At 41.5% G+C, this 25,080-nt stretch overlaps 2 protein-coding genes across 30 annotated transcripts in view; one reads left to right on the top strand and one right to left on the bottom strand.

Annotated features, from left to right (window-relative positions):
• The window catches only part of HELB (DNA helicase B), a 70,689-nt gene extending 53,172 nt beyond the window's left edge, over nucleotides 1–17,517 (top strand). For 6 of the 15 annotated variants that reach the window (XR_015163821.1, XR_015163819.1, XM_086400107.1 and 3 more), the window contains 2 exons: nucleotides 1,321–1,815; nucleotides 10,817–11,869. Coding sequence is in view for 12 of the 15 variants with exons in the window: in XM_086400107.1 (XP_086256233.1) it covers nucleotides 1,321–1,815; nucleotides 10,817–10,921 (600 nt within the window). In the remaining 3 variants the exon portion in view is untranslated. Of the gene's footprint in view, nucleotides 1–1,320; nucleotides 2,114–4,412; nucleotides 5,210–10,816 lie in introns of those variants that run through there. The other 9 variants (XM_086400110.1, XM_086400111.1, XM_086400109.1 and 6 more) reach the window with 4 other exon arrangements.
• Nucleotides 17,518–17,650: 133 nt separating this feature from the next.
• GRIP1 (glutamate receptor interacting protein 1) overlaps nucleotides 17,651–25,080 on the bottom strand; it is a 754,369-nt gene continuing 746,939 nt past the window's right edge. For all 15 annotated transcript variants that reach the window (XM_086400127.1, XM_086400138.1, XM_086400118.1 and 12 more), the window contains 2 exons: nucleotides 21,151–21,297; nucleotides 17,651–19,092 (listed from right to left, as the gene is read on the bottom strand). In XM_086400127.1, coding sequence (XP_086256253.1) covers nucleotides 18,865–19,092; nucleotides 21,151–21,297 — 375 coding nt within the window. In that variant the 3' untranslated portion in view covers nucleotides 17,651–18,864. The remainder of the gene's footprint in view (nucleotides 19,093–21,150; nucleotides 21,298–25,080) is intronic.

Here is a 25,080-nt window from a genome sequence, read left to right as displayed (position 1 = left end):
TATTGCAGTAATGTGGGTACGGGGAGACTGATTACGAAGCTGTTAAATTTTTCTCAGTGAGACTTATAGGATACTTAAGAACTCAGCTAAGTTTAGGTAGACATTTACCTGTTTAGGAAAACACAATATAAAGTACAAGGGCAGGGTGTTGGTGCTGTATGTCTGGCAAATGTATTTAGCTTTTGTAGAAATAAGTGTCATTTAAATTCATTTCTGAGATTCAGCAGCATTAGAAGGAAATGTTTACCAAACTTTTATGATCTGAAGTGTTGATTCAAACTCTCTATGTCCAGGAAGGTGGAAGTGTTTGGTGTGTATGGGGTTTGTTTTTAAGTGCAAATCTGTATTTTCTACATGCTTCATCTTGTTCTTTGTCTCTCCACAATTCCCCTTTCAGCAGAGGAATGTGGGAGCATTGGGAGAGAGAATGGTTCTAACCCTTTCTTAGTCTACATTGGCACTGAAAACATAGGTGTTAAGGATAGCCACAGTTTGATATTGTTTTCTTGAAATTGTTTTCTCACAGTTACTTGGTGACATTGGGCATTTTTCTGGCCTATACAGTACTTGGTTGGCTAAACTCCAAAATCAAAGGTTTATCGTTCCATTTTTTTATCTTGATAAACGTATCAGTAATAAATGGTTCAACATTGGAAAAATATGGAAAGTGGAAGAAAAAAAATCATCCATAGGTTTAACAGACCGGTTAAATTTTTGGTAGAATTTCCTTCCTGTTTTATTTATCTTGTTTTTGTTACATATTTATGTTCACTTTGTGTTTTTTAGATCAGAATAATTTTATTTTGTGTTACATGGTTGTGATCATTTTTATACATATGTCTCCAGTTTTTAAAAATTTTGTTATATTGTAAAGCATCTTTGATATTGCAACATATATAGATACTTGATGCAGAAAAATAAATATGTTCACCTGTATTTGTCTATCTGTTGTCCTGTTCCTGGATATTTCAGGTGTGTGCTTCTGTTATATAAGTAACATACATAAAGCCCATACAGCCATTTCAAATCCTTTTATTAGGGAAGCTTTAGCACTGCATGCACTTTGAAGTCTATTGCTGGGTTTCTATAAACCAGTTGTGGGTCTCTGACACCTAAACTTAGCAGCATAGTTAGAAAGTGGGAATTCTGGGATAATTAATAAAATGGAACACCTCAGGGGGATTCATCTGAGTACTCTGGCCAGGTTGAATGCGCTTGAGAGCACTTTGAGGACTTGTCTCCTTTCTACCTTTGTAGACTGTCCGGGAAGTGAACCCCTTATGCGGTAGTAAGACTGCCCCATGCATTCTTTCCTCTCAGGGGTCGGAGGAGAAGACAGTCGTGTACGTGGTGGGGAAGGCGGGCCGCCAGCACTGGCAGCACGTGTACACCGCCGTGACCCGGGGCCGCTGCCGGGTGTACGTCATCGCAGAAGAGTCTCAGCTTCGGAGTGCCATCACGAGAAAGAGCGTTCCTAGGAAAACGCGTTTAAAACATTTTCTGCAAAACAAACTTTCCAGGAGCTGTACATCTCCAGCAGAGTTTGCTTCCTCATCAAAGCACCTTGAAGACAGCAGGAGACCCGGCACACAGCCGTCAGCATCTCCACTCTCTACGGTCACAGCTGACACGGTGACAAATGACAGCCCCAGAAGCGGGGACTCTGTGGCCGATGACATGCTGCTTGCCTTTGCTGAAGGATGGGAGTTATCTTCACATGATGAAGTGGATGCAACTGAGGATCTGTCACAACTGAGAGGCTCCAAAAGAACATGTGGCTCGAACGATGCTGAAAGTCCAAGCAAAATTCTTATGGTAGGACCGATATTCAGGTTTTATTTAAGTATTGCTGGCCTCAGTGTGCTTATAAATGACTGTGTATTTTTATTACGGCTACATAGTGCTGCAGGACTTAAAAAACAACTGTTCCTCTCACGCCTGTCAGATTTCCATTCTACTTCTATATCCAGTTGAATCTTGGTTTGATCTTGGTTGGATGATTCTCCCTCTGCTTGAGGCTGGCACTCTGGATCGTGTTGATGGATTGATGAGTGGGGCTGGCATGCCAGGAGGCTCTTCTTAACCTTCCGTCACCTTCTTTGCTCATCTTCCTCATCACCTTCCCCTCCCTTCCACAGGTGTGATCTCACTTTGTTCCTCACAGCTCCATTGAAGTGGCTGGTCCCAGTCATCTTCTTGCCAACTTCAGAGGTCTTTTCTTAGGTCTCATTCTGGACTTTTCCCCCTGACAGTCAATATTTTTAACTGCAATTGCTATTTCCATGTTTCCTTCTCTTGGTTTCAGTGTTCTCTGATTTAATACTTCCCCTCTGTCTCTGGCTCATCTTCCCTTCATTTCTTCACTCCATTTCTTCTTCTTCTTGGACCAGAGACATCTTTCCAAGGTTCAGTTCTCTTTTCCCTTGAGAACTGATCTTGTTCTCAGTTTTAGCTGTAATCTTTGCATTAGTGATTTGTTCAGCAAATAGTTTTCAGCTGTCAACTACATTCCAGGTACTGGGAATTCATGCCTAGGTGGCCTGTGGTGGAGATGGACAGGCTGTGTAAGAAATTTGGTATTTCAGTAAATGTTTCACCAAGCTAAGTGTTTCACTGAATACTGTTAATGCGGAAGAGGTGGTAATGAACCACCCTCCTAAACCCTGCCCCCCCACCCCAAATCTATGTATTTGTTCCTGGAGGTTGACTTTCTGGAGCCACAGCCCAGTCTCTTACTCTCTTTTCTAATTTCTCAATTTAAAACATTTATCCGTTTTCCCAGTTGAAATCTTGGAGTCTGTTTAGATTTGCATTGTTTTCACCCTTTACCTCCAGATAGTTGCTGGGTTTATTGCAAAATATGTCTCTTGGGGATTTCTTCCATCTCATTAAGTCTGCGCTGTTTTAGATCTTGACCTTGGATGATTGCTGACCTGGCTGCCTTCCCTTCTCTTGTTCCCATTCTGCTGATGTACCCTATACCCTGTTACCAGATTCACCGCCTAAGTGCTGAGCTCATCGCTTTGTTCAGAAGCCTTCAGTGGCTCTTTAGGACCTGCTGCGTAAATTCCAGGTGCTGTAGCTCAGCATTTGAGGCTTTTCTCAGTTTGATTCCGTCTTTCCCAACATCATTTCTTTCCCCACTATTCCCTTTTTTTTTGTTTGTTTTTTTGCTTTTGTCTTTGTCACTCTAATCTCTACCACATTTAACCAAACGTATTCATGTCTCTTCCTTTTGGTTTTTGTTCTGCAACTTCGCTTGGAAGCCTCCTTCTCTCTGCATCCCCTCATTCAGCATTTAGAAAAAAAAAAGGTAGCTCTTCTGTTGGTCACTGATCTAAGTGGTTTAGAGGGAAAAAAACAGGTTCCTGGCTTCATGGCCATTGCATTGTACCATTTGTTCAAAGGCAACCCATACCAGAGAAAATAAAATTCCCAAGAAACACAGTCTTTGAACACACTTAGATGTTTTTCTGCAAAAACCTTTGATTAGTACAAAATGTTGATAAATAAAAGGGCTCAAAAATATGTTCTACTGTTAGCCTACTATAACTTACCCGTAATACTTTAGCATTTTCTCAAAAAAAGATTTATAGCTCTGTCATCAGAGGATATGAACTAAATGAAGCAGCTAACAAAATTAAGAAAATCCTGGGACATGGAACCTGGAGGTTTAACATGCATGCACAATTTCAGCAAAGCTTTATCTGCTTCTTATAATATATTTCCAAATTTTGACTTGAAGGAAACCTTAAGCCATGAAATCACACCATAAAAATATACAAGCACATATTAGAAATATTTACCTCTTTAGTGAATATAAACTGAAAACTTACAACAATGTTTTCATTGTACTAATCAAAGGTTTTTGCAGAAAAACATCTAAGTGTGTTCAAAGACTGTGTTTCTTGGAAAGTATGTTGCAGTAGCTGGGCATACCATGTGAACGTCTCCCTGAATTGGTCCTGAGAGTCATGTGTGCACTAAAACTGCTGTTGCTACAGGGGAAGCCTTGCTTAAAGAAAAGCTTATGTGATATGTAAATTTCAGGATAGCATCAGTTTGTTTCTGAGATTAGAAAATGTTTTAAATTATATAATTAATGTCTTCTTTTGTAACATTCATACTGAAGATTTTTTTTGAACATTTTAAGTTAAACAGATTCTATTTCTTTTTTCAAGTTTCTATACTTGGCTTAAGCAAGCCTGATTTGAGTAAGGGTCTTGATTTTGCTGTTATGTTCTGTTAGTTTTGGCATGAATATACTAAAGCTTTTTTTTCTAGCATGTGTTTTCCCCTCTTTGGTTCTCTTTGTATTTACTACTTTTCTCTTTTTCTTCTGTTTTTTTTTTTTTTTCTCTCTGTTGTTTTTGTTCTGTTTTGGTGTTTTGTTCCTCTCTTCATTGTTTCAGGTATTTCTTTCCCCCTCTGGATTCCCCACGGGCTGGATCGAGATGGTCCAGTTATGCCCAGCTCCTTCCTCCTCCTCCTCCTCCTCTGGTAGAGCACTCTTGCGATGCTGACACTGCCAGTCTCCAGTATCCTCACCCTCGCAGACGATGTCTCTCTCGGCCTCTTAATCCCTTACCTGAGAATGAAGGGGTTTAAAAAACACTGATATAACACTTAAAGGACTTATTCAAGTGCTTGTAAATGCTTTCATTCCTGGCTTTTTGTTTTTCTTTCAGAAGATGTTTCTAATTTAGGGCGTGTCTTGCATGTATTACAACCAAAACATGGTGTTTGGAACCTAAATGTGTTTGTGCTTTTGCATCAAAGGAATATTTGTTTCATTGGTTGATAACCTTTGATGAAATAATGAGACGTGTACACACAACATTAACTGTGAGTTACACACAAATGGTTGACTTCAAAGTGCCTGTTCTGTACATTTTATTTTGAACTGTTATGGTGTTAAGTTTCTTATGGTTTGTCATACTGGTTAATGTGAAAGCATATCATAAAGTTCATCTTGCCTTTGAGACATATTAAAAACTGTTTTTGATTTTTTAGGCTAATGTTGCAACTGACTAGTTTGTAAAATAAATCATTCCTGTGTATAAAGCAGCAAAACATAATAAGACTGGTCTTTTTTTTTCTTTTAAAGAAAACTGCCTTTCACTACTTGGAATTACTGTTTAAAGCTTTTGTAATTATTCTCCAAGTAGATTATTTAATAAAATATATTTTTAAATATAAAAAAAAAAAATTCCCAGATTAAGAAAGATCCTATAAAGAAAATACAGGTGATGAGGTAGGCAGTGGTCAGTAGGGGTTAAAGGGGCAGGAGGTGGTCCTGGGCCATGAAGGTCTGCTAAGTCCTCTCTGAGGAGGTGATGTTTGAGCTGAGCACTAAAGGACGCAAATAAGCCAGCCAGGTGGGGCTCCAAGGAAGAGTGTCCTAGGCAGAGGGTGTAGAAGATGCAAGGCCTGAAAAGGAATGACTTCATTAGAAGAGGAAGAGAGACTTGTGTGCCTAGTGAGTGAGAAAGAGAGAATATGTGATGTTAAAGAGATAGGCAGAACCACGGAAGGCAGCTAGGATTTTATTCTACTTGCAGTGGGAATCCATTGCTGGGCTTTTAGCAAAGGTATAATACCATCTAATGTATGCTTGACAACCATCCCTCCAGCTGCTGTGGAGAGTGACCTGGGGAAAGGAAGGTGGAAGGAAGACCAGTGAGCCCAGGGAGAGCAGTGAAAGAGCAGGGAAGGGGATGGAAAGTGGTTGGATTCTTTTTTTCCTTTAATTTGGCTGCACTGTACAGTATGTGGGATCTCAGCTCCCACAGGGAGCAGGTAACAGACCCGTGGCCCCTGCATTGGAAGTGCTGAGTCTTAACCACTGGACTGCTCGGGAAGTCCCCAGTGGTTGGAGTCTTGATACCCATTGAAGATGGGGTCTGTCTGACTTGTTGATTGGATGTGAGGGGGTAAAACAAACAGTAACCCTGTATTTCTGCGTGAAGCAACTTGGTGAATTGTATTGCCGTTTCTTGAGATAGTAGACATGAGGAGAACTGGGTTTGGGGAAATGAAGAGATCTCTTTTGACATGTTGTGTTCAGGTTATCAATTAGATGTATATGTGGATTTATTGAGAAAGGCAGTGGTTGGTAGAGAAGTTTAGAGCCTCAGGGTAGGTTAGGAAGTTGTTCAGTCATTAAGTCATGTCTGACTCTTTTGCAACTCCATAGACTGTAGCCCGCCAGGCTCCTCTGTCCATGGGATTTCCCAGGCAAGAATGCTGGAGTGGGTTGCTGTTTCCTTCTCCAGGCAACCTTTCTGACCCAGGGCTCGAACCCATGTCTCCTGCATTGGCAGGTGGATTCTTGACCACTGAACCACCAGGAAAGCCCAAAATGTCCAGTTAGGAGTCATTAGCATATAATGGTGGACTAGTTTGAGGAGACACCACAGGTAGAAGAGGAGACCTTAAGACTTTTTTTGGTTGGATACTCCTAACTTTCAGAGATCTGGCAGAGAAGGAGGAACTGGCAAAGGAGACTGAAAAGAAGTATGAGTGAGAGAGAAGGGAGACTGAAGTGGTGGGGAGGGGACGAAAGCCTGCCTAGAGTGGCGTGGTCAGGGACTAGGAGGTGAGGGAGTAACGGGAAAAGTAGAGCCAGGGCTCTAGAAGAAGGTTTCTATGAAAAGAAGCAGAGAGAGTTATATGTGGATGGAGGACTCATGGTCAAGGAAGGCTTTATTGGTTTAATTATTTTTGGAGGATCCTGGAATATTAATGGAATGGTTCAATGGAAAACAAGAAATTCATGATTGAGAGAGAGGGGATCATTGCAGGAATGGAGTCCTGAAGTGGGTGAGATGCGGACAGTCCAGAGCGTGAGCAGATGGGATTGGGAACAGGGGCTCCTTCTTCCACTGCACTTGAAGGGAAGGAGTGCAGTGCGTTGTTGGGCTGTGTGGAGGGAAGATGAAGCAGTTCTTGTCGGGTTGCCTTCTCCCGTCCTTTCTCTTTCCCTCGCAGAGTCCAGCTCAGTTTCTGGTTTGTTCCTAAAGTGGTTGGGCGGCACAGTACGCCCCCTGTGCTGCACTTGGAGCCGCTGTCTGCTTGACTCTTGAGGACAGCGTTTGTATCACATGACTGCTCATCACATGATAACACTTTAAAAATGCACAGCGATTAAAATGTAAACTGAGTATGGCAGGGAAGCCTCTTTTAAAAAAAAGAAATCAGACCTCCAGCGTATTCTTTTAGGTTCATGCTCAAAGTCCTACTTGTTCTTGTAGTGCTCCCTCCTTGCTTTAAGAATTCCTTTGAGAATCACTTTTAGAGACAGTAAAAGATCCTTTTGAATGTTTATAAGGGAAGCAAACTTCTACTGAGACCTCTTTTGGTTTTTAGAAATAATCCAAAATCATTTGTTTCCTAGTTTTAGAAGTTAGACGATCCAAGTCAGTGATGCTGTTTTGTGTAAAAAAGATGGGATTGTAAAGTACCTCCAAATGTAGTTCTTACACAAGCTTAAGAATTGCTTTATGTGCCAGCAGCAGACTTGTTAAGGGGAGTCTTTAGGCTTCCAACATGGTGACAAGAAGGGGCTGCTGTGGGAACTCAGAGGAGGAAGTGTTAATGTAACCTGCCTTTACCAGGCTGAGCTCTAAAGGAAACTTCTCTACTTCTGAGCCTGCATGGATGTGAGATCTTCAAAAATTCTCGAACAGGGTGCCCCACAAAAGGCTCTCTAAGGCGTATTAGAGAACAACAGGTATGGAATAGCGTGGGTGGAACACGGCATACAAATGAGAAGTTGAGCTGAGGACACTTGGGAAAGAGACCAAGGCTCTAAAGAGATTGTATATTCTACTGATTGCAGTGGAGAGCACTGGAAGCATTTTAAAAGCTCTGTCAATTGAAATTTATGAAGCTGACTTTGCAGTTCAGTGGATATGGTTAGGGAGAGACTAGGGACTGAGTTCCCAGCAAAAAGATCATTTCAGTAGGTTGGGCAAAATGACTAGGTTCTAAAGAGGTAGCAGAGATGCTAAGGGATAGAGTCACAGTGGGCATAATGGACAGTTGTAGGTAAGGTTGAACCCGAGGATGATTCCTAGGCTTCTGCCTTGGACATCCGGGTGGCTCCAAATAACATTAACCAGAATTGGGAAAAGAGGTGGTTCCAAGTAACATTAACCAGAATTGGGAAAAGAGGCCAAAGGACAGGTTTTATGTGGAAAGTGATGAAAGTGGACATGGCAGAAAAAAGATTTTTTTTTTCTTCTTCAAAGCAGTAAGATCACTGCTGATATGGTTTCATTCGGTGTGCATGCTCAGTCGCTAAGTTGTGTCCAACTCTTCGCGACCCCATGGACTGTATCCTGCCAGGCTCCTGTGTCCTTGGGATTTTCCAGGCAAGAATACTGGAGTGGGTTGCCATTTCCTTTTCCAGGGAGTCTTCCTGACCCAGGGATCAAACCCAAGTCTCCTGGATCTCCTGCTTTGGCAGGTGGATTCATTACCACTGAGCCACCTGGGAAGCCTCTGTTTCATTCTGTACTGGAGATCGACTGGCTGAGATTGAATTTCCATCTCAGCTAAAAATACTTAAAAAAAAAAAAAAAAATTAACTGTGTTACCTCTTACAGAGACCCTGGGATAAATAAAGCTTTTGACCTGGAGCAGAAAACAGGCAATTCCAAGGAAAGAAAGAATCTTTTTCTAGAAGTTTCTGCTTTTTCTTTCTTAGCACCAATGTTAGAGGGAGGAATCACGGTTTGTATGATGGTGCAGAGAGAAATTGGCAGCACTGTTTATCTTCAGTTTTGAGCTTGCCAAGGCTGTTAAGCTGAGGGGGAGGCTAGCGTCACAAAAGGTGTGTGAGCACAAAGAGTAACGGCAGGGGCTGCCAGCGCTGGCTGTTAGCACTGCATGGTGGCCGCAGCACCAACAAAGCTGTCTGCCTGAAAAGGATCCGTGTCTCACATGCTTTGCCAGAAGTATGTGGCATTTGCAAGAATCCCTAGAAACAAGGAAACTAGTATTCAAGCATCAGGACTGATAAGTTAAGGACTTCTCTTGTTTTGTAATAATACACTTCCAGGTGCATCGAGATGTGTCATTTGTAAAAGATCAAATTCAATGACAAGGGCTGCCCGCATTCTCCTCCTTCATATTCACATTGCTGCCTGAGAGCCAAGTCTTTAAATTCGACACATACCAATGACTGAAATGCCCAAGCCTGTCCCTCCTAGATGAAAACTTTTGCTTTTTCATCAATTCATAGCTCTGAGTTTTTAAAAGAATCTTCAAAGAAAATGTTGACCTGTTTTTTTCTTCTTCTTCTTTTGCCTAGCCTCCCACCAGGGAACAAAAAAAGGGGGGGGGGACAAAAACAAACCTTAAAATAAAAACATATATGTAAAATACTGCTAAGTTTTATCTATTTAAAGCATTGATTTCTAGAATTTTTTGAAAGCAAGTGACACTTTCACTTAAAAGTTAGGAAAGATGTCATATAGTCCCTGAATAAAGATAGTCCTTGTATTACTCAGCATTCCTTAGAGACACAGAACCAATAGGGTGTGTGTCTGTATCTGTCTATCTAATCTATCTAATCTATCTTTTGGGATTTATTTTAAGGAGTTGGCTCATGCCATTGTGAGGGCTGGTGATGGTAGAGTCCAAAATGTGCAGGTAGGCTGGCCGAGAGGTCACTCAGAGAAGAGTTAATTTCATGGTGCTCTACTGCAGAAATCCTTCTTCCTTGGGGGAGATCAATTTTTTCTGTTTAGGCTTTGATTGGATAAAGCCCACCTATGTACACTTTGGAGGGTAACCCATTTTACTTAGTCTACTGATTTAACTGTTAGTCTCAAGTAAAAAATACTTCCCCAGAAACATGTAGAACAGTATTTGGCCAAATATTAGGGTACTGTGGCTTAGCCACATTGACGCATAAAATTAACTATCACAGTTCTCTAAACTGAACAGATTTAGCAAGATGAATGATGAATTGAATTTTATTCTTCTCTGTCTCTGTGGTGGTGAATCTTTTTCGTGACTGTACTGGTCCATTGACTAGTGCTTGGGAATACTAATAGTACCACGAGTGCACTTATGTAGTTGCAGTGTTTCAGCTTAACCACACCTATGGCTGGCATCATGGACGGGCATCCTGGGCAGTCGGTCATACAGGGCTTCCTGCTTAGAAGGAACCCTATGCTTGCAATGTTCTCTGCTTGTCATCTTGAAATTCCTAGTTTTTGAACAAGGGACCCACATTTCAATTTTTTTTGATTATGTATTTATTAGGCCGTGTCAGGTCTTTGTTGCTGTGTGCGTGCTCTCTCTAGTTGTGGCGAGCGGGCGCTACTCCGTGTTGCCGTGCTTGGGCTTCTCGTGTTGTCTTGTTGCAGACCACAGGCTCTAGGCACGTGGGCTTCCGCAGTTGTGGCTCACAGGCGTAGTTGCCCTGTGGCATCTTCCCAGACCATAGATTGAACCCGTGTCCTCTGCATTGGCAGGTGGATTCCCACCCACTATACTACCAGGGAAGTCCGCCCACATTCTTTTACTTCTGCACTGCCAAAGTATGTGGTGGACCCTGTCCACACTTTTTGAAGTTACACACATGTACTTATTCAGCGAATAGTCACTTCTGTATGCCAGTCCTGGAGGTGGGGACTGGGGTTTTCACAATAAGCCTGAGCAGAATGACAACTGATTGTTCCGGTGTGCTCAAGAAGTGAGAAAATGTATGAAGTTCCTGAGACGCAGTCAGAGGGAATAGAAGTACATAGGGTAGACCAACTACATTTCTATAAAACTAACGTTATTTTTATTGTTCCAACAGGTGGAAGAATCATCTCCACAAGTGTCTTCTAAGCTTCAGAATCTGAGACTAAATAGTTTAACCCCCAAGCAACTTTTCAAATCCACAAATAATCAAGAAACTTAGTTTTATTTCAGATTGCTCAAAATAATTGTCTGTTTTTTCCATGCAATACAAAATGAAATCATGGCTCAAAGGATTAAGACAAAAGAGGACATCTGTTAACGAGTTCTATTTTAAGGTATTTGTAGTAGCAACTGTTTTCAATTTATTCATCAAAGAAAATCTTAATGATATTGACATCTGTCATCAGGAGAACTGGTAGCACTGGTCATATATGATGGAAAAATATGTTATATATGTATTTTTAAAAACTCTGTACTTTTCATGTTCAGTTGCTCAGTTGTGTCTGACTCTTTGCGGCCCCATGGACTGTATATCCTGCTAGGCTCTTCTGCCCATGGAATTTTAAAAGTGTTTTAAAATTGTTTTATTTTTAGAATAATGCCTTATTAACTTCCATCATCATTGGGGGTGATCTTTGCTAATGGGTTGAAGCAATGGTAAAGATAAACTAATTATATCTCTTAAATTATTAACACAGATTCTAGGGTATTTTTATGTACTTTAAACTGGTCACGTCACAAGGTTGCCATTTGCTCCATCACTGCTGCCTGGGTCTTCTAGGTACACTTTCCTAGAAATTCCTTCTGAGCAGGAATTTCATTGGTTTTTGTATAATTTAAGATATAATGTGCATCGTGTTGGTTTAATACTTCTATATTGCAATATTACCACTGTAGCATTAACATATCTATCATGTCACACTATTATCATTTCTTATTGTTTTAAAAATATTACACTTTGAAGATATTTTTTCTCTCAGAGTGATTCGATTTTTTTTTTTTTTTGAGAGTTTTCTATATTTCCCTTCTCCAATGGAATCATACAATATATGGTCCCTTGTTACTGACTTCTTTGACTTAGAATAATGTTTTCATACTTCATCCACATTGTAACATGTAACAGTGATTCATCTCTCTCTCAAGATTAAAAAAAATGATGTGCAAAGAACTAGCATTATTTCTTTTATTGGCTATATATGTCTTGAATAATTCATTTAAGAAGTATCACTCCATCCAACTTGATGAAGCCTATATCCCTGACCATGCTGGTTTGAGCTGATGTTGTGAGATCAGGAACCATGGCTGAATTTTTGCAAGTGGCTCTAGGAGAGCTGCTAATAACCCTTCTTGCTTTCAGTAGTGCGTGAGGCAAATCCCTTCATTTCTTTCTATTACCAAATATTCCATTGTTTGGATGTGGTACATTGAATTTATCCATTCATTAGTGGTTGTTTCCTCTATTTGGCTATCATAAATAACGCTGTGTACAAGGTTTCGTACAGGTATATATGCTCATTTCTTTTAAGTATATACCTTGATGTGGAATTGCTGGGTCATATGGTAACTCTGTTTAGCTTTGAGGAACTGCTAGACTTTTCAAGGCAGCTGTCCCATTTTATGTTGACACCAGCAGGGTGTGAGGGTTCCAGTTTCTTCATTCTCTCTAACATTCATTATTACCTGACTTTTTAACTGGAGCCGTCCTAGTGGATATGAAGTGACATATCACTATGGCTTTGATTTGCATTTCCCTGTGACTAATGATGTTGATCATCTTTTCATGTGCTCACTGGCCATGTGTATGTCTTCTTTAGGGATGTGTCTGTTCAGATCCTTTGTCCACTTACAAATTGGGTTATTTTTCTTTTTATTATCTAGTATGAGTTCTTTATATAGTCTGTATACCAGTCTTACTAGAAACATTATTTGCAAAAAATTCCCCATTTTGTAGATCTTATTTTCACTTTATGGTATCCTCTGAAACACAAGTTTCTAACTGTGATAATGTCCAATGTATGTATTTTTGTTATTATTATTATTTGTACTTTTGGTGCTATATCTGAGAAACCATTGCTTATCCATTATGAAGACTTCTGTTTTTTCTTCTAAGAGTTAAATAATTCTAGGTCTTCCATTTAACTCTGATTCATTTTGAGTTAATTTTTTTATATGGTGGAGTAAGAGCCCACCATAAGAAAAATGTGTCTCTTGTAAAAGTCTTTTTTAAAAGTCTGTTTTGTCTGATACAAGTGTTGCTACTCTGACTTTTTCTTCCTTTTTCCATTTGCATGGCATGTCTTTTTCCACCCTCTCACTTCTAGTCTCTCTCTGACTTTTGATCTAAAGTGAGTCTCTTGTAGGCATCATATATACAGGTCTTATTTTTATAACCATTCAGGCAGTCTGTGTCTTCTGATGGAGCATTTAATCCCATTACACTTAAGATAAGCATTGATGTGTATGCTTTGTTGCTGTTTTGTTAGTTGGTTCAGAAGGTCTGTTTCTCCTCCTTTTGTTTTCTTATGATGTAATGACTATTTTTAGTGTTCTTTTGGACTGCTTTTTTTGCATGTATATCTAGTATCGAGTTTTGGTTTGCTGTTACCCTAAGATTTTCATATAGCAGTCTGTATATAAATGTGATTGTTTTAAGTGGCTGATCTCTTCATTTCAAATGCATTTTAAATACTCCTCCTTGCATTTGTACCCTCCTCCCCTCATGATTACTGTTTTTGATACCATATTTTACATCTAATTGTATTTTGTGTCCTTTAACTGCTTATTATAGATTCAGGTGATATTACTGTTTTTATCTTTTAATATCTCTACTAGCTTTGTATGTGGATAATCTCCTACCTTTACTGTATATTTATTTGCCTTTACTGGTAGATTGTTTCCCTCCATAATTTTCTTGTTTCTGGTTCTGGCCTTTTCTTTCTTGCCTAGAGAAGTTCCATTAACATTTGTAGTGAAGCTAGTTTTGTTGATGCTGAATTCTTTTATCTTTTGCTTGTCTGTGAAGTTTTTGATTTGTCCATCAAATCTCGATGAGAACCTTGCTGGGCAGGATATTCTTGGTTGTAGATTCTTTTATCACTTTCCATATATTCTACTACTCCCTTCCAGCCTGTAGTTTCTGCTGAAAAATCAGCATACAGGCTTATGGGAATTCCCCTGTATATTATTTGTTGCTTTTCCCTTGCTGCTTTTAGTATTCACTCTTTAATTTTTGGCATTTTGAGTACAGTGTGTCTTGGTGGGTTTGGTTCTCTTTGGGTTAATCCTGTATGAAGCTTTGTGTTTCCTGGATATGGGTTGACTGTTTCCTTCCCCAGGTTAGGAAGGTTTTCAGCTTTTCTCTTCTTCAAATATTTTCTTCAAGTCCTTTCTCTCTCCTCCTTCTGGCACCCCTATAATGCGAATATTATTGTGTTTAATGTTGTCCCAGAGCTGTCTTAAACTGTCCTTGCTTTTCTTCTTTCTTTTTTCTGATCAGCAGCAGTTACTACTGTCTTCCAGCTCTCTGATACACTCTTCTGTATCATTTAGCCTATTATTGATTCTTTCTAGTGTGTTTTTCATGTTAGTTGTTATAGTCATCTCTGGTTGTTCATTATATTTTCTAATTCTTAGTTAAAAAGTAACTTCGTGCTCTGTGCATCCATTCTTCTCCCAAGTTCTTCAATCATCTTTACACAATTGTTACTCTTCACTGTTTCTTGAGTAGATCACCTATCTCCACCTAGCTCTTCTTGAGTTTTATCTTGTTACTTTGTCTTGAACGTAGTCCTCTGAGGCCTTGTTTTGTCTGTTGCTATTTATATTTTTATGCACGGGGTAGGTCCTTGGAGAAGTGGCATGTGTAGATGTCCTGTGTGTCCCAGCAGTGCACTCCCTTGTCACTGAAGCTGTATTCTCTTGGGGCTCCTTTAGAGGGTTGCATGAATCTTTCTTTTGTGGCTGGCTACGTGGGTGGTATGGTGGGCTTGGTTGGTTCCTAGTCTGGTTGTTTGCCTGGCCTTGCCTTGTGTGTATGCTGCTGCTGGCTGCTCTTTACCTGGGCTTGGTCAGAGTGGCTGGTCTCGGAACCCTAGGGGGCCCTGAGGCTAGTGCTGGCTCACTGGTGGGCTGAGTCAGGGTCCCAAAGACTCTGGGGCTATAGATGCCCACTGACAGGTGAAGCCAGATCCTGGGAGTAGTGCCAAGCTACTAGCAGTTAAGGGATGTTTTCTGGAGTTTGGCTGCAGGGCCCAGAGATCCTAGAATGCATTTTAGATTGTTGTTGGTGGGCCCATTCCTGACTGTTGATCATGGGGTCCAGACTGTCTGGAAGGTTGCATTTGCCTGCTAGTGAGCAGGACGAGGGCCCAGCTAGTCCCAGGGTGGAGTCTGGCCTGTGTTGCAGGATCATAGTTGTCTTCTTTCTGGTGTCTGCACCCTGGTGGGTGAGGCTGGTCTAGAGCACCAGTTTGTGGCCTATTAGGAATCGGGCCACACAGCAGGAGGTGAGTGGTGGGTGAGCGAGCAAAGCTTCCCCTGTATTTATAGCTGCTCCCCATCAGTTGAATTACTGCCTGGGCTCCACTTCCAGTCAGATCAGCAGAAGCATAATAAATGTAATGTGCGCGAGTCATCTCAAACCCACCCCGTCTGTGGAAAAATTGTCTTCCGTGAAACCTGTCCCTGGTGAGAGAACGACTGGGGAGTGCTGGTCTAGAGGCTTGTGTGGGCTTCCTGTCAGGAAGGGCTGATGCCTGCCCACTGGTGTATGGAGGCCAGTACTGGCCCTTGGTGTGCAGGGCCATGTGTAGGTATATGTCTAGAGGTGGAGTCAGGGTGTCTTTAGGCAGACTGTGCTGTGTCCCTGCCCAGCTAGTTTTTTGGCCCGAGGTGTCCCCAGCACTGGAGCTTGTAGTCTGTTGGGTAGGGCCAAGTCTTGGTGCTGATGATCCAGCACATCAGCTCCCAGGAGTGTTCATGCAGTTGAATGTTCCCCAATGTCTGGCACCAGTGTCTGTGTCCACAGCTCACCTCTTCAGGAGTCTACAGAACCAGCAGTAGGTCTGGCTCAGGCTCCTATCAGATTACTGCTTTCACCCTAGATCCTGGTGTGTGTGAGATTTTGTGTGTGCCCTTTGAGAGTGAAGTCTCTATTTCCCAGTCCTGTGAGGCTTCTGCAGTTCCAGCCTTGTTGTTTAGTCGCTAAGTCGTGTCTGACTCTTTCGACCCCATGGACTGTAGCCTGCCAGGCTGTTCTGTTCATGGGATTTACAAGGCAAGAATACTGGAGTGGGTTGCCATTTCCTTCTCCAGGGGATCTTTCTGACCCAGGGATTGAAACCGTGTCTCTTGAATAGGCAGGCGGATTCTTTACCTCTGAGCCACCAGGGAAGCCCTCAGTACCACCCTGCTGGCCTTCAAAGCCAAATGCTCTGTGGGTTTGTCTTCCCAGTGCTGGACGCCTGGGCTGGGGAGCCTTATGTGGGGGATAAGAACTTTCATTCTTGTGGGAGAACCTCTGCATTATAATTATTCTCCAGTTCATGGGTCACTGGATTTGATTATATTGCAGATCCTCTCCTCCTTTCTTGTGATGGTTCCTTCTGATCTCTTCTGGTAGGTTCTAGGCTTTTTCCGTCAATGGTTGTTCTGCAGATAGTTGTAACTTTGGTGCTTGTGAGACAAGGTGAGTGCAGGGTCTTTACTCTGCCATCTTCCACACCTACTCTGTACTTTCATTAAATTTATTCCTAAGTATTTTATTTTTGATCCTTTGAGAATATAATTATTTTATTTTTGTTCATTAATACTGTATGGAAATTCAGTTGATTTTTATATATTGATCTTGTATCTTGCAACCTTGCTAAAACTCATCTATTTGAATAGGTTTTTTAGCAGATTCCTTAGATTTTGGTATATACAAGATTGTATCATCTGCAAGTAGAGTTTGTTTTACTTCTTTCCAATTTAGTTGCCTTTTATTTCGTTTCCTGGTGATGCTGCCCTGGCTAGAACCTCTGGTACCCTGTTAAGTAGACGTGGCAAGAATGCACATCCTGCCTTGTGCCCGTGAATTTACAAAGCCTGCTAGGCAACTTGCAAAAATGAAAACATTGGGACTATAAGGTATAGTTTTCTTTTTTTTATATATAAATTTTAATCATGCTAGTAGTTTTTGAAAATATATTTTATGGAGTACATACAGTGTTCTCAGGGGGTAGATATGATCCTTAAGTTAGACTCAAGATCAAGCTTTGTCACCTAATATCAGTGTATCATTAGTCTTAGAGGTGTTCCTGTTTGCCAGCTGTTCCAGCATTTTTACATATGTGTTACACCTCTCTTCATGGAAGTATTGGAATGTAGATATGACCTTCAGTATCACAGGTGGGAAGACTGACTCAAGAAAGTAAATTTCATACCCCCAGTGAGTATCAGAGCTGGAATTCAAGCCCAGATCAAATATCAAAACCATAGCTCTTCTCTTCCATGGTGCTTTTCAAGTTTATGGCAAAACCTTCCTCCTTTAGAAAATTATGCAACCATTAGTGTTGTGTAGGGCTCAGTATAGAACACTAAAATATATCCAAAGCACCAAAAAAGGTCATTTTTTTTTTTTTTTTGGCTTTTTAAAATCACTGTTTATTCCATTTGGTAGAGGGTTTTTTATTCCCATACAAATATTTGCAACAATTTTGAATTCCCCAAAACCATACATAGACGATAAATACCATGCTATTAAAGTATTAAATTTGTACAAAAATACTTTACAGTTTAATACTTGTTTGTTACAAATAAAAATACATATTTAAGTGACTCATGATCTTTTTCTTAACATGATTCTGCTTTATACTTTCTTGCCCTGGCGGTTCTGAAATATGATTGAAATAATATATTTCTTTGCACAGAAACAAAAGGTGAACTTTTTCCTTAAACAAAGGACACAGTGTTCAGATGCTTTGCTTAAGCAGTTGTTTTAATTATTGACCAAAATAAAAATGTTTGGAAAATAATTTTTCAGTATGGAGATTCTACAATCAATATACAGATCTATTATTTTTTAATATTCACCAAATAACAGTTATTAGTGTAACTATTCAAAATATCTGAACAAATGAAAACAGTTGCTGACAGACATTAAAAGCAACCGTCACAGTTTATTGCTTTGGGGGATGGTAATAATTGGCAATGCATTTCGTGAAAATGTATTTACAATTTCAGTCAGTGGCATGGCTCAGAACAAAAGACAGTCCAGAGTCATTTACGTACATGTGCTGTACACCCCTCAGTATAACCAGTTTTCAAAACATGTCAAGCAGTATGAGTTTCATTTGCCTATCCTTAAGATAAACCTCATTTTAATAGACTCTTCATTCTCTCTTAAATTCTTAGTCTTGAATTTTAAAAATAAGATAATTTAACTAATTCTCAGTGTTACTAAACACCCTAATTCATTACCAGAGAGTTTTCAGCTATTAAAAAAATGTGTCCTTAAAAAAAAAAAAAAAAAAAACAGGTCACAAGACATATCCTGTTTGATCATTTGTTGCATAGGGAATAGCATACATCTTAGTTAAAATCATTCCTATACTTGGGCAAAACATTTACCACCACCTATTATGGTCTCCTGCGTGCACCGTTGCTGAAACGTAAGATAATTTATACCTGTACCCCTCCCATAGCAGCAGTCCCAGCAGTTCACTAGGCTAGTTCTAGCAGAGCCAGCTTTATGAAAAGCCTTGTCAGTTAAATTCTTAACATGAATAACTTTGTAGTAAGAAACTGATTTCAAAGTGAATTAAGGAAATTATTTTAGAGAATATTTTCAGACATTTCTCTTTTTAAAAAGGAACAGGGAGATGGACTTGTGAAAAAAATGTCCTCTGATGTTAACTGTAGAGAGGGGTGGCCTGTTTTTCTTTTTCTCTACCATTGGATTTGGCAGGGGATTGCCTGTCATATACCATAGTGATCACCAACAAAGAAGCCTCTTCAACTTGAAAAGGGAAGTGAACATGAGCCATGAGAGATTTAAAAGACCTCTGTGCTTGCGGTTAATGCCACGCGATTATCTGTGCTTCAGATGTCACAGAAATCTTAAAGGGATTTGTTTTTTAGCACCATGTAGATATTGTCTTTCGTCCCGCTTTATAAGAAGCGTTGCTATAGTGTATTAGTGGGTTCTCGTATCTCCAAATTACCACCGTGGCTCGGCTGTTGGAAAAAAGCACTGTTCTGTTCACTCCATTCTCCTCCTGGTAGAGTGTGTTCTAAGGACTTCTGTGAAGCCAAGGGGTTTCTACTAATAACCAGGTCCAGCTTATTACCAGATTCCGCTATGAGGGGTACGACGAGGCAGCAGTCAAAGTCTCTTGTTCGGACATGATTAACCTGAAATGGCAAGAAGCACCATGGTAAATTATTGTTACAGATAGAATTCCCAGAACCCAGAGTAACATTTCAGATATAACCGGTTGATAAGAGTCTCGAAAGTGCTTAAATGAGCACTCTGTACAGAGAGTCTATCCCAGCCCTGAGCACACTATAAGAGGGGTATAAGCTTACTTATTCTCTGCTACTAAACTGTAAGGCCCTTGATGGCAGGGAGCAGGGACACATCTAACATCCCCAAGCTGAGCAAATAGCCTTACTCATGGCAGGTGCTCCAAAGTGCTGTCATCCCCAATTTACGGATGAGGAAAGTGAGGCACATAATGGTTAGGAGAAGTGCCCAAGACCAGCAGTTGGTAAGTGGTCCAGAGAGGATGTTGGTGAGTGATCCAGCAAAGATGTCATCTCAGGCAGTCTGGCTGATTCCGAAGTTTGTGCTGTGTTTTGTTTTTTGTTTTCTTTCTTTAAAAAAACTTTTGGCTGCACCCTGCAGGATGTGGGATCTTAGCTCCCAGACCAGGCATTGAACCCATGCTCCCTGCATTGGAAGGCAGAGTCTTAACCAGTAGACTGCTGGGGAAGTCCCCCACAGCTCGTGCTCTTGATGATACTGAACTACCTCTCTCAGTAGTTCTCATGATCCCGCCCCCTTCTGAGCTTGTACGTGTGCTCATCTTCTTTCATGTTTCCTTATTCTTCCCACCCCCACCCCAAGTTTAAAAATCATCTCCATGCTGCTTCCTTCCATTCCTTGACTTTTCATTCTCTCTCCCATTTTCTCAGTTTGGGACCTGACCATTATATTGTACTGTTGTTTAGTTGCTAAGTCATGTCTGACTACCGTTAGTTCTCTTTCTTACTAGAAATCCACCCTAGGCAACTTTATCCAAATCCATGTGTTCAGTATCCCAAATCTTTAGTTTTGTCTCTAACGTCTCTCTTTAGCAACAAATGCAAACTGTAGGCTGCCTTACAGACTGTCCACCAGGATGCACAGAGGCATTAAAGGCTCAGGTCTGGCACAAGTGTCTTACCCTTACCTCCTGGTCTCCTTTCCTGTGATCCTCCCCTTCTTCACCCTACAGCAGTCCACCTATGACATAATTGTATTGTCTTTCTGAATTATGAAATGTCATTCTGCTTAAGAAATTAATATACCTCCAGAATAAAGTCTTAAAAGCTTGGCATTCAATGCCCTTCACAATTCTGAGTCCAGTCTGCTTTTATAGCCTCATCTTCCACAAAAGTAGGTATATCTCTAATTTATAGAGGTCAAATCATTTGTCCATCGTTATTTACTCAACAAATACTGGAGTATCTATGGAAAACGAAACTGTTCCATATTCTTAGGATAAGTCTAATTGTTATATTGCCATGGTAAAAAGATCATCAGAATTGGTTTTAAAACTGTCTAATGAATCAGTGTAAACTTGCTTTGGTGAACATGTGTGTAAAAGCCAGCCAGCAGAGCAGCCTCATGCTTTGAAAGTCAGCTATTTAGGGACAAACTCATTCTATTTGAATACACGTTCAAGACTGATGGCAGCCTTTCTCCTGTTCCTGCAAAATGCTCTTCCTGAAAACTGGACATAAGATCTAGGAATTTGCTTTCCTCAGTAAAACCAAACCTGATCATGATATTACTCCATTAAGTAAAAACGGTTCAGCTTTTGGATTTTAGATACTGTGTGAGATGAGATATCAAACACTGCAAAATGGGAAATGGGAGAATAAGGTACTAGCATGGCAGTCCACCCCAGTTTTCTTGCCTGGAGGATCCCATGGACAGAGGAGCCTGGTGGGCTGTAGTCTACAGGGTTGCAAAGAGACTGACATGAAGCAACAGCATGCACACATGCCTATTCTCAAGTTTAGAATCTGCCGGGGAATGTATTCAGGGAAACACGCTGTTTCAGTAACTGGTAAATTCTACTAAGGGAAAAAGTGTCTATGCTCTCTAGGAGGGCCTCTGATCTGGTCTTGAGGCAAAGGAGGATGTGTGAGCACTGGTCAAATAAGACTTTAAAGAGTTAGATAAAATTTCATCTGAGGTCTTACCTGTAAGAGCCTATCGTAGGGCTTTAGCCCACCAAGATCTCCTGGCCCAGCTGGGCGAATATTTTTGACATAGACTCCTTTCTCCAGCAAGCCATCTGCTACACTGAATCCGAAGTCCTCCATGTCAGAGCCCTTGTACAGGGTCACCTGGAAGGTGAGAGAATGTGAGACGGGGGCGGCGGGGGGCGGTATTTAGGTAGGTTGAGGACGAAGCATCTTTTCAAACTAATTTCAGTAACATAATAGATTAGGCAGCTCCCCCCACCCCCCCAGTCTTGGCACTAATGGTAAAGAATCCACCTGCCAATGCAGGAGACTTGGGTTCAATCCCTGGGTCAGGAAGGTCCTCAGAGGAGGAAATGGCAACCCACTCTATTGCCTGGAAAACCACATGGACAGAGGAGCCTGGCAGGGTACAGTCCATGGGGTCGCAAAGCAGCAGCCATGACTGAGCATAGCACGCACACACACACACACCCACCCACCCAATTGTGAAGATTTTTCTATTCTTCAAGAACATCCTTGGAATTTCCAAAGTCCCACTCAGAACTGGAAAAGGAGGAGACATGCTGGAGAGATTTTTTTAAAAAAACTTGCAATCATCAGGTGTATACAGGTGAGAATTTCTCAGGGGCATGTTCTTGTCTCTGTTCTGGAGCAACCCCAGGTGTTGGGAGAAGCCAGAGTTAGCCCTTTGCAGCTGGATATTAGGACTAAGCCAAAGACCTTTCCTTCCTGCTCACCATGCCTGGCGCTGTGCTGGGTACAGCGCTCAGCATATCCTCTGCCTCTAAGCAAGAGCCAGGAAGCCCATCATTGTGTCTTCTCTGGTATTCTAATCAGTGCTTCAGTACTGTAGGCAAAAAATATTGTGAAAGGGAGAGAGGCCAAGATGGCAGAGTAGAAAGACCCTGAGCTCACTTCCTCTCACGAGCACACCAAAATCACACCTATCTGGGGAACAACCATCGACGAAAAAGACTAGAACATACCAGGAAATACCTACAACTAAAGGCAAAGGAACCACAATGAGATGAGGGCTTGGCGGGTAGGGTGGACTGGTGATATAATCAAATCCCATCCCCCCTGGGTGGGCAACCCACAAACTGGAGAATAATTATACTGCAGAGGTTCTTCTACCGGAGTGAGCATTCTGAGCCCCACAGTCTGGCTCCCCAGCCCAAGGTCCAGCATCAGAAGGATAAGCCCCCAGAACATTTGGCTTTGAAACCCAGTGGGGCTTAACTGCAGGAGCCCCACAGGATTGGGGGGAACATAGACTTCACTCTGATGCACACAAAAATCTCATGCACACCAAGGGTGCACACAAAATCCCATGCATACCAAGACCCAGAACAAAAGCATCCATTTGACAGAAGGCTAAGCCAGACCTGCCTGCTGGTCTTGAAAAGTTTCCTGGAGAGGCGGGAGCTTGGCTTACCCTGGGTACATGGACATGGATGGCAGACATACTGAGGCATATTCAGCCACGTGAACACTCCTGGTGGCTGCCGTACTGAATCATTAGCACCAAGACCTGGCCTCACCCACAGACTATAGGCTCCAGGGCTGGGGCAAGTGCATTCTTGGCCACTCAGTCATGTCCAATTCTTTGCAACCGGATGGACTGTAGCCTCCAGGTTCCTCTCTCCATGGGATTTTCCAGGCAAGAACACTGAAGTGGGTTGCCATTTCCTCCTCCAGATCTTCCCGATCCAGGGATCAAACCCATATCTCCTGTGTCTTGTGTTGGCAGGTGGATTCTTTACCACTAGTGCCACCTGGGAAGCCCCCAGACTGGGATGCTTCAGGGTGAACAATGACCCAGGCAGGGACATAGCCCTGCCCATTAGCAGGCAGGCTGCCTAACTTCTTAAGGCCCAAAGCCACCTCTGGACTCACCCCGAGACAGGGCCTTCCCACTGGAGAGCCAAGACCCAGGTCCACTCACCAGTGGACAGGCTTAGGCTTCTCTTCAGGAAACCTGCACAAGCCTCCAGATGAGCCTCACCCACCAGGGGACAGACACCAGAAGCCCGAAAACTATGATCCCACAATGCAAGCTGGACCCTACCCTGGTGCCAGCTGAGCCCTGGCCCTGCCCACTAGCAGGCCAATGCACCCTTCTGGATACCACGAACTTCATAGCTGTATTGGGAAACTCCCCACCCTCCCTCTGACCCCCTAAATCACTGATCTGAAATGAGCTCTGAGGCCCCTGGGCCCTCCAGCCAGACTCTAGGAACCAGCTCTGCCTACTAGTAGTCCAGCACTAACCCCAGGATCTGACTTCACCTGTCAGTAGGTGGGCAACAGCCCAAGTCTTTGGGACCCTGTGTCTGCCCACCAGTGAGCCAGCACCACCTCCAAGGCCTCCCAGGGTTGCACAATCCCAACTAAACAGTATGAGCAGCATCTGCATAGGGCAGGGCATGTCAACCAACCAAGCCTACTAGACTGCCTGCATGATCAGCCCACCACAAAAAGGACCCTTGGAGCCCTCTTAGGGGGAACCCCTAGAGCATTTAGCTTCAGTGATGAAAGGGGAGTACATGGCTGGGACGCATAGGGCATCTCCTACAGAGGGCCACTTGTCCAAGGTTGAGAAATATAACTAATCTGCAATAGACATAAAAATACAAACAGCAACTGAGACAAAATGAGGTGGCAGAAGATTGTGTTTTAGATCAAGGAATAAAATTCCAGGAGAAGAACTAAATGAAGTGGAGAAAGATGATCTATCTGTGAAAGAGTTCAGAGTAATGATCTTAAAGATGATCAAAGAATTTGGGAGCAGAATAGATGCACAGAGTGAGAAGATAGAAGTTTTCAATAAATAACTAGAAAATACAAAGAACAACCCAGCAGATGAAGTATACAATAACTAGAATGAAAAATACACTCGAAGGAATTAATAACAGACATTTGAAGAACAGTTAACACCTATTCTTCTGAAACTATTCCAAAAAATTACAGAGGAAGAAACAATTCCAGACACATTCTGTGAGGCCACCATCACCCTGATACCAAAACCAGACAAAGATATCACAAAAAAAGAAAAATACAGGCAGATATCACTGGTGAACATAGATGCAAAAAATTATCAACAAAGTATTGGCAAACTCAATACACTAAAAGGATCATACACCATGATCAAGTGGGATTTATCCCAGGGATGGAAGGATTTTTCAGTATCCACAAATCAATCAGTGTGACATTACATTAACAAAGGATAAAAAGCATATGATTATCTCAGCAGGCACAGAAACACTTTTGATAAAAATTCAACGTTCAAAGAAAAAACTTAAAAAAGAAATAAAATTCAACATCCATTTATGATTTTAAAAGTCTTCAGAAAATGGGCATAGATGGACCCTACCTCAACATAATAAAAGCAATATATGACAAACCCACGGCTAACATATTCAATGGTGAAAAGCTAACAGCATTCCCTCTGAGAACGGGAACAAAACAAGGATGACTACTCTTGTCACTTTTATTCAACATAGTTTTGGAAGTCCTAGCAATCAGAGAAGAAAAACAAAGGGACTCCCAATTGGAAAGGAAAAAGTAAAACTCACTGTTTGCATGTGATATACATAGAAAAATCCTAAAAATGGCATTAGAAAAGTACAAGAGCTCATCAATGACTTTGATAAAATTGCAGGATTCAAAATTAACATTCGGAAATCTGTTTTATTTTTGTATACTAACAATGAACTATCAGAAAGAGATATTAAGGAAACAATCCCATTTACCATCACATCAAAAAGGAATAAAATACCTAAGAATAAACTTACCCAAGGAGGCAAAAAATCTGTACTCTGAAAACTACAAGACACTGATCAAAGAAACTGAGGAGGACACAAATAGATGAAAAGATATACCATGTTCTTGGCTTGGAGGAATCAATATTGTGAAAATGATCAC

This window comes from Bos grunniens, chromosome 5 (genome assembly GCF_055505025.1).
Source record: "Bos grunniens cultivar Pamir isolate PY7600 chromosome 5, Bosgru_T2T1.0, whole genome shotgun sequence".
Lineage (NCBI taxonomy): Eukaryota > Metazoa > Chordata > Mammalia > Artiodactyla > Bovidae > Bos > Bos grunniens.
The sequence above is the reverse complement of the archived record's forward strand: the minus strand, read 5'-3'. Positions and strand labels throughout refer to the sequence as shown.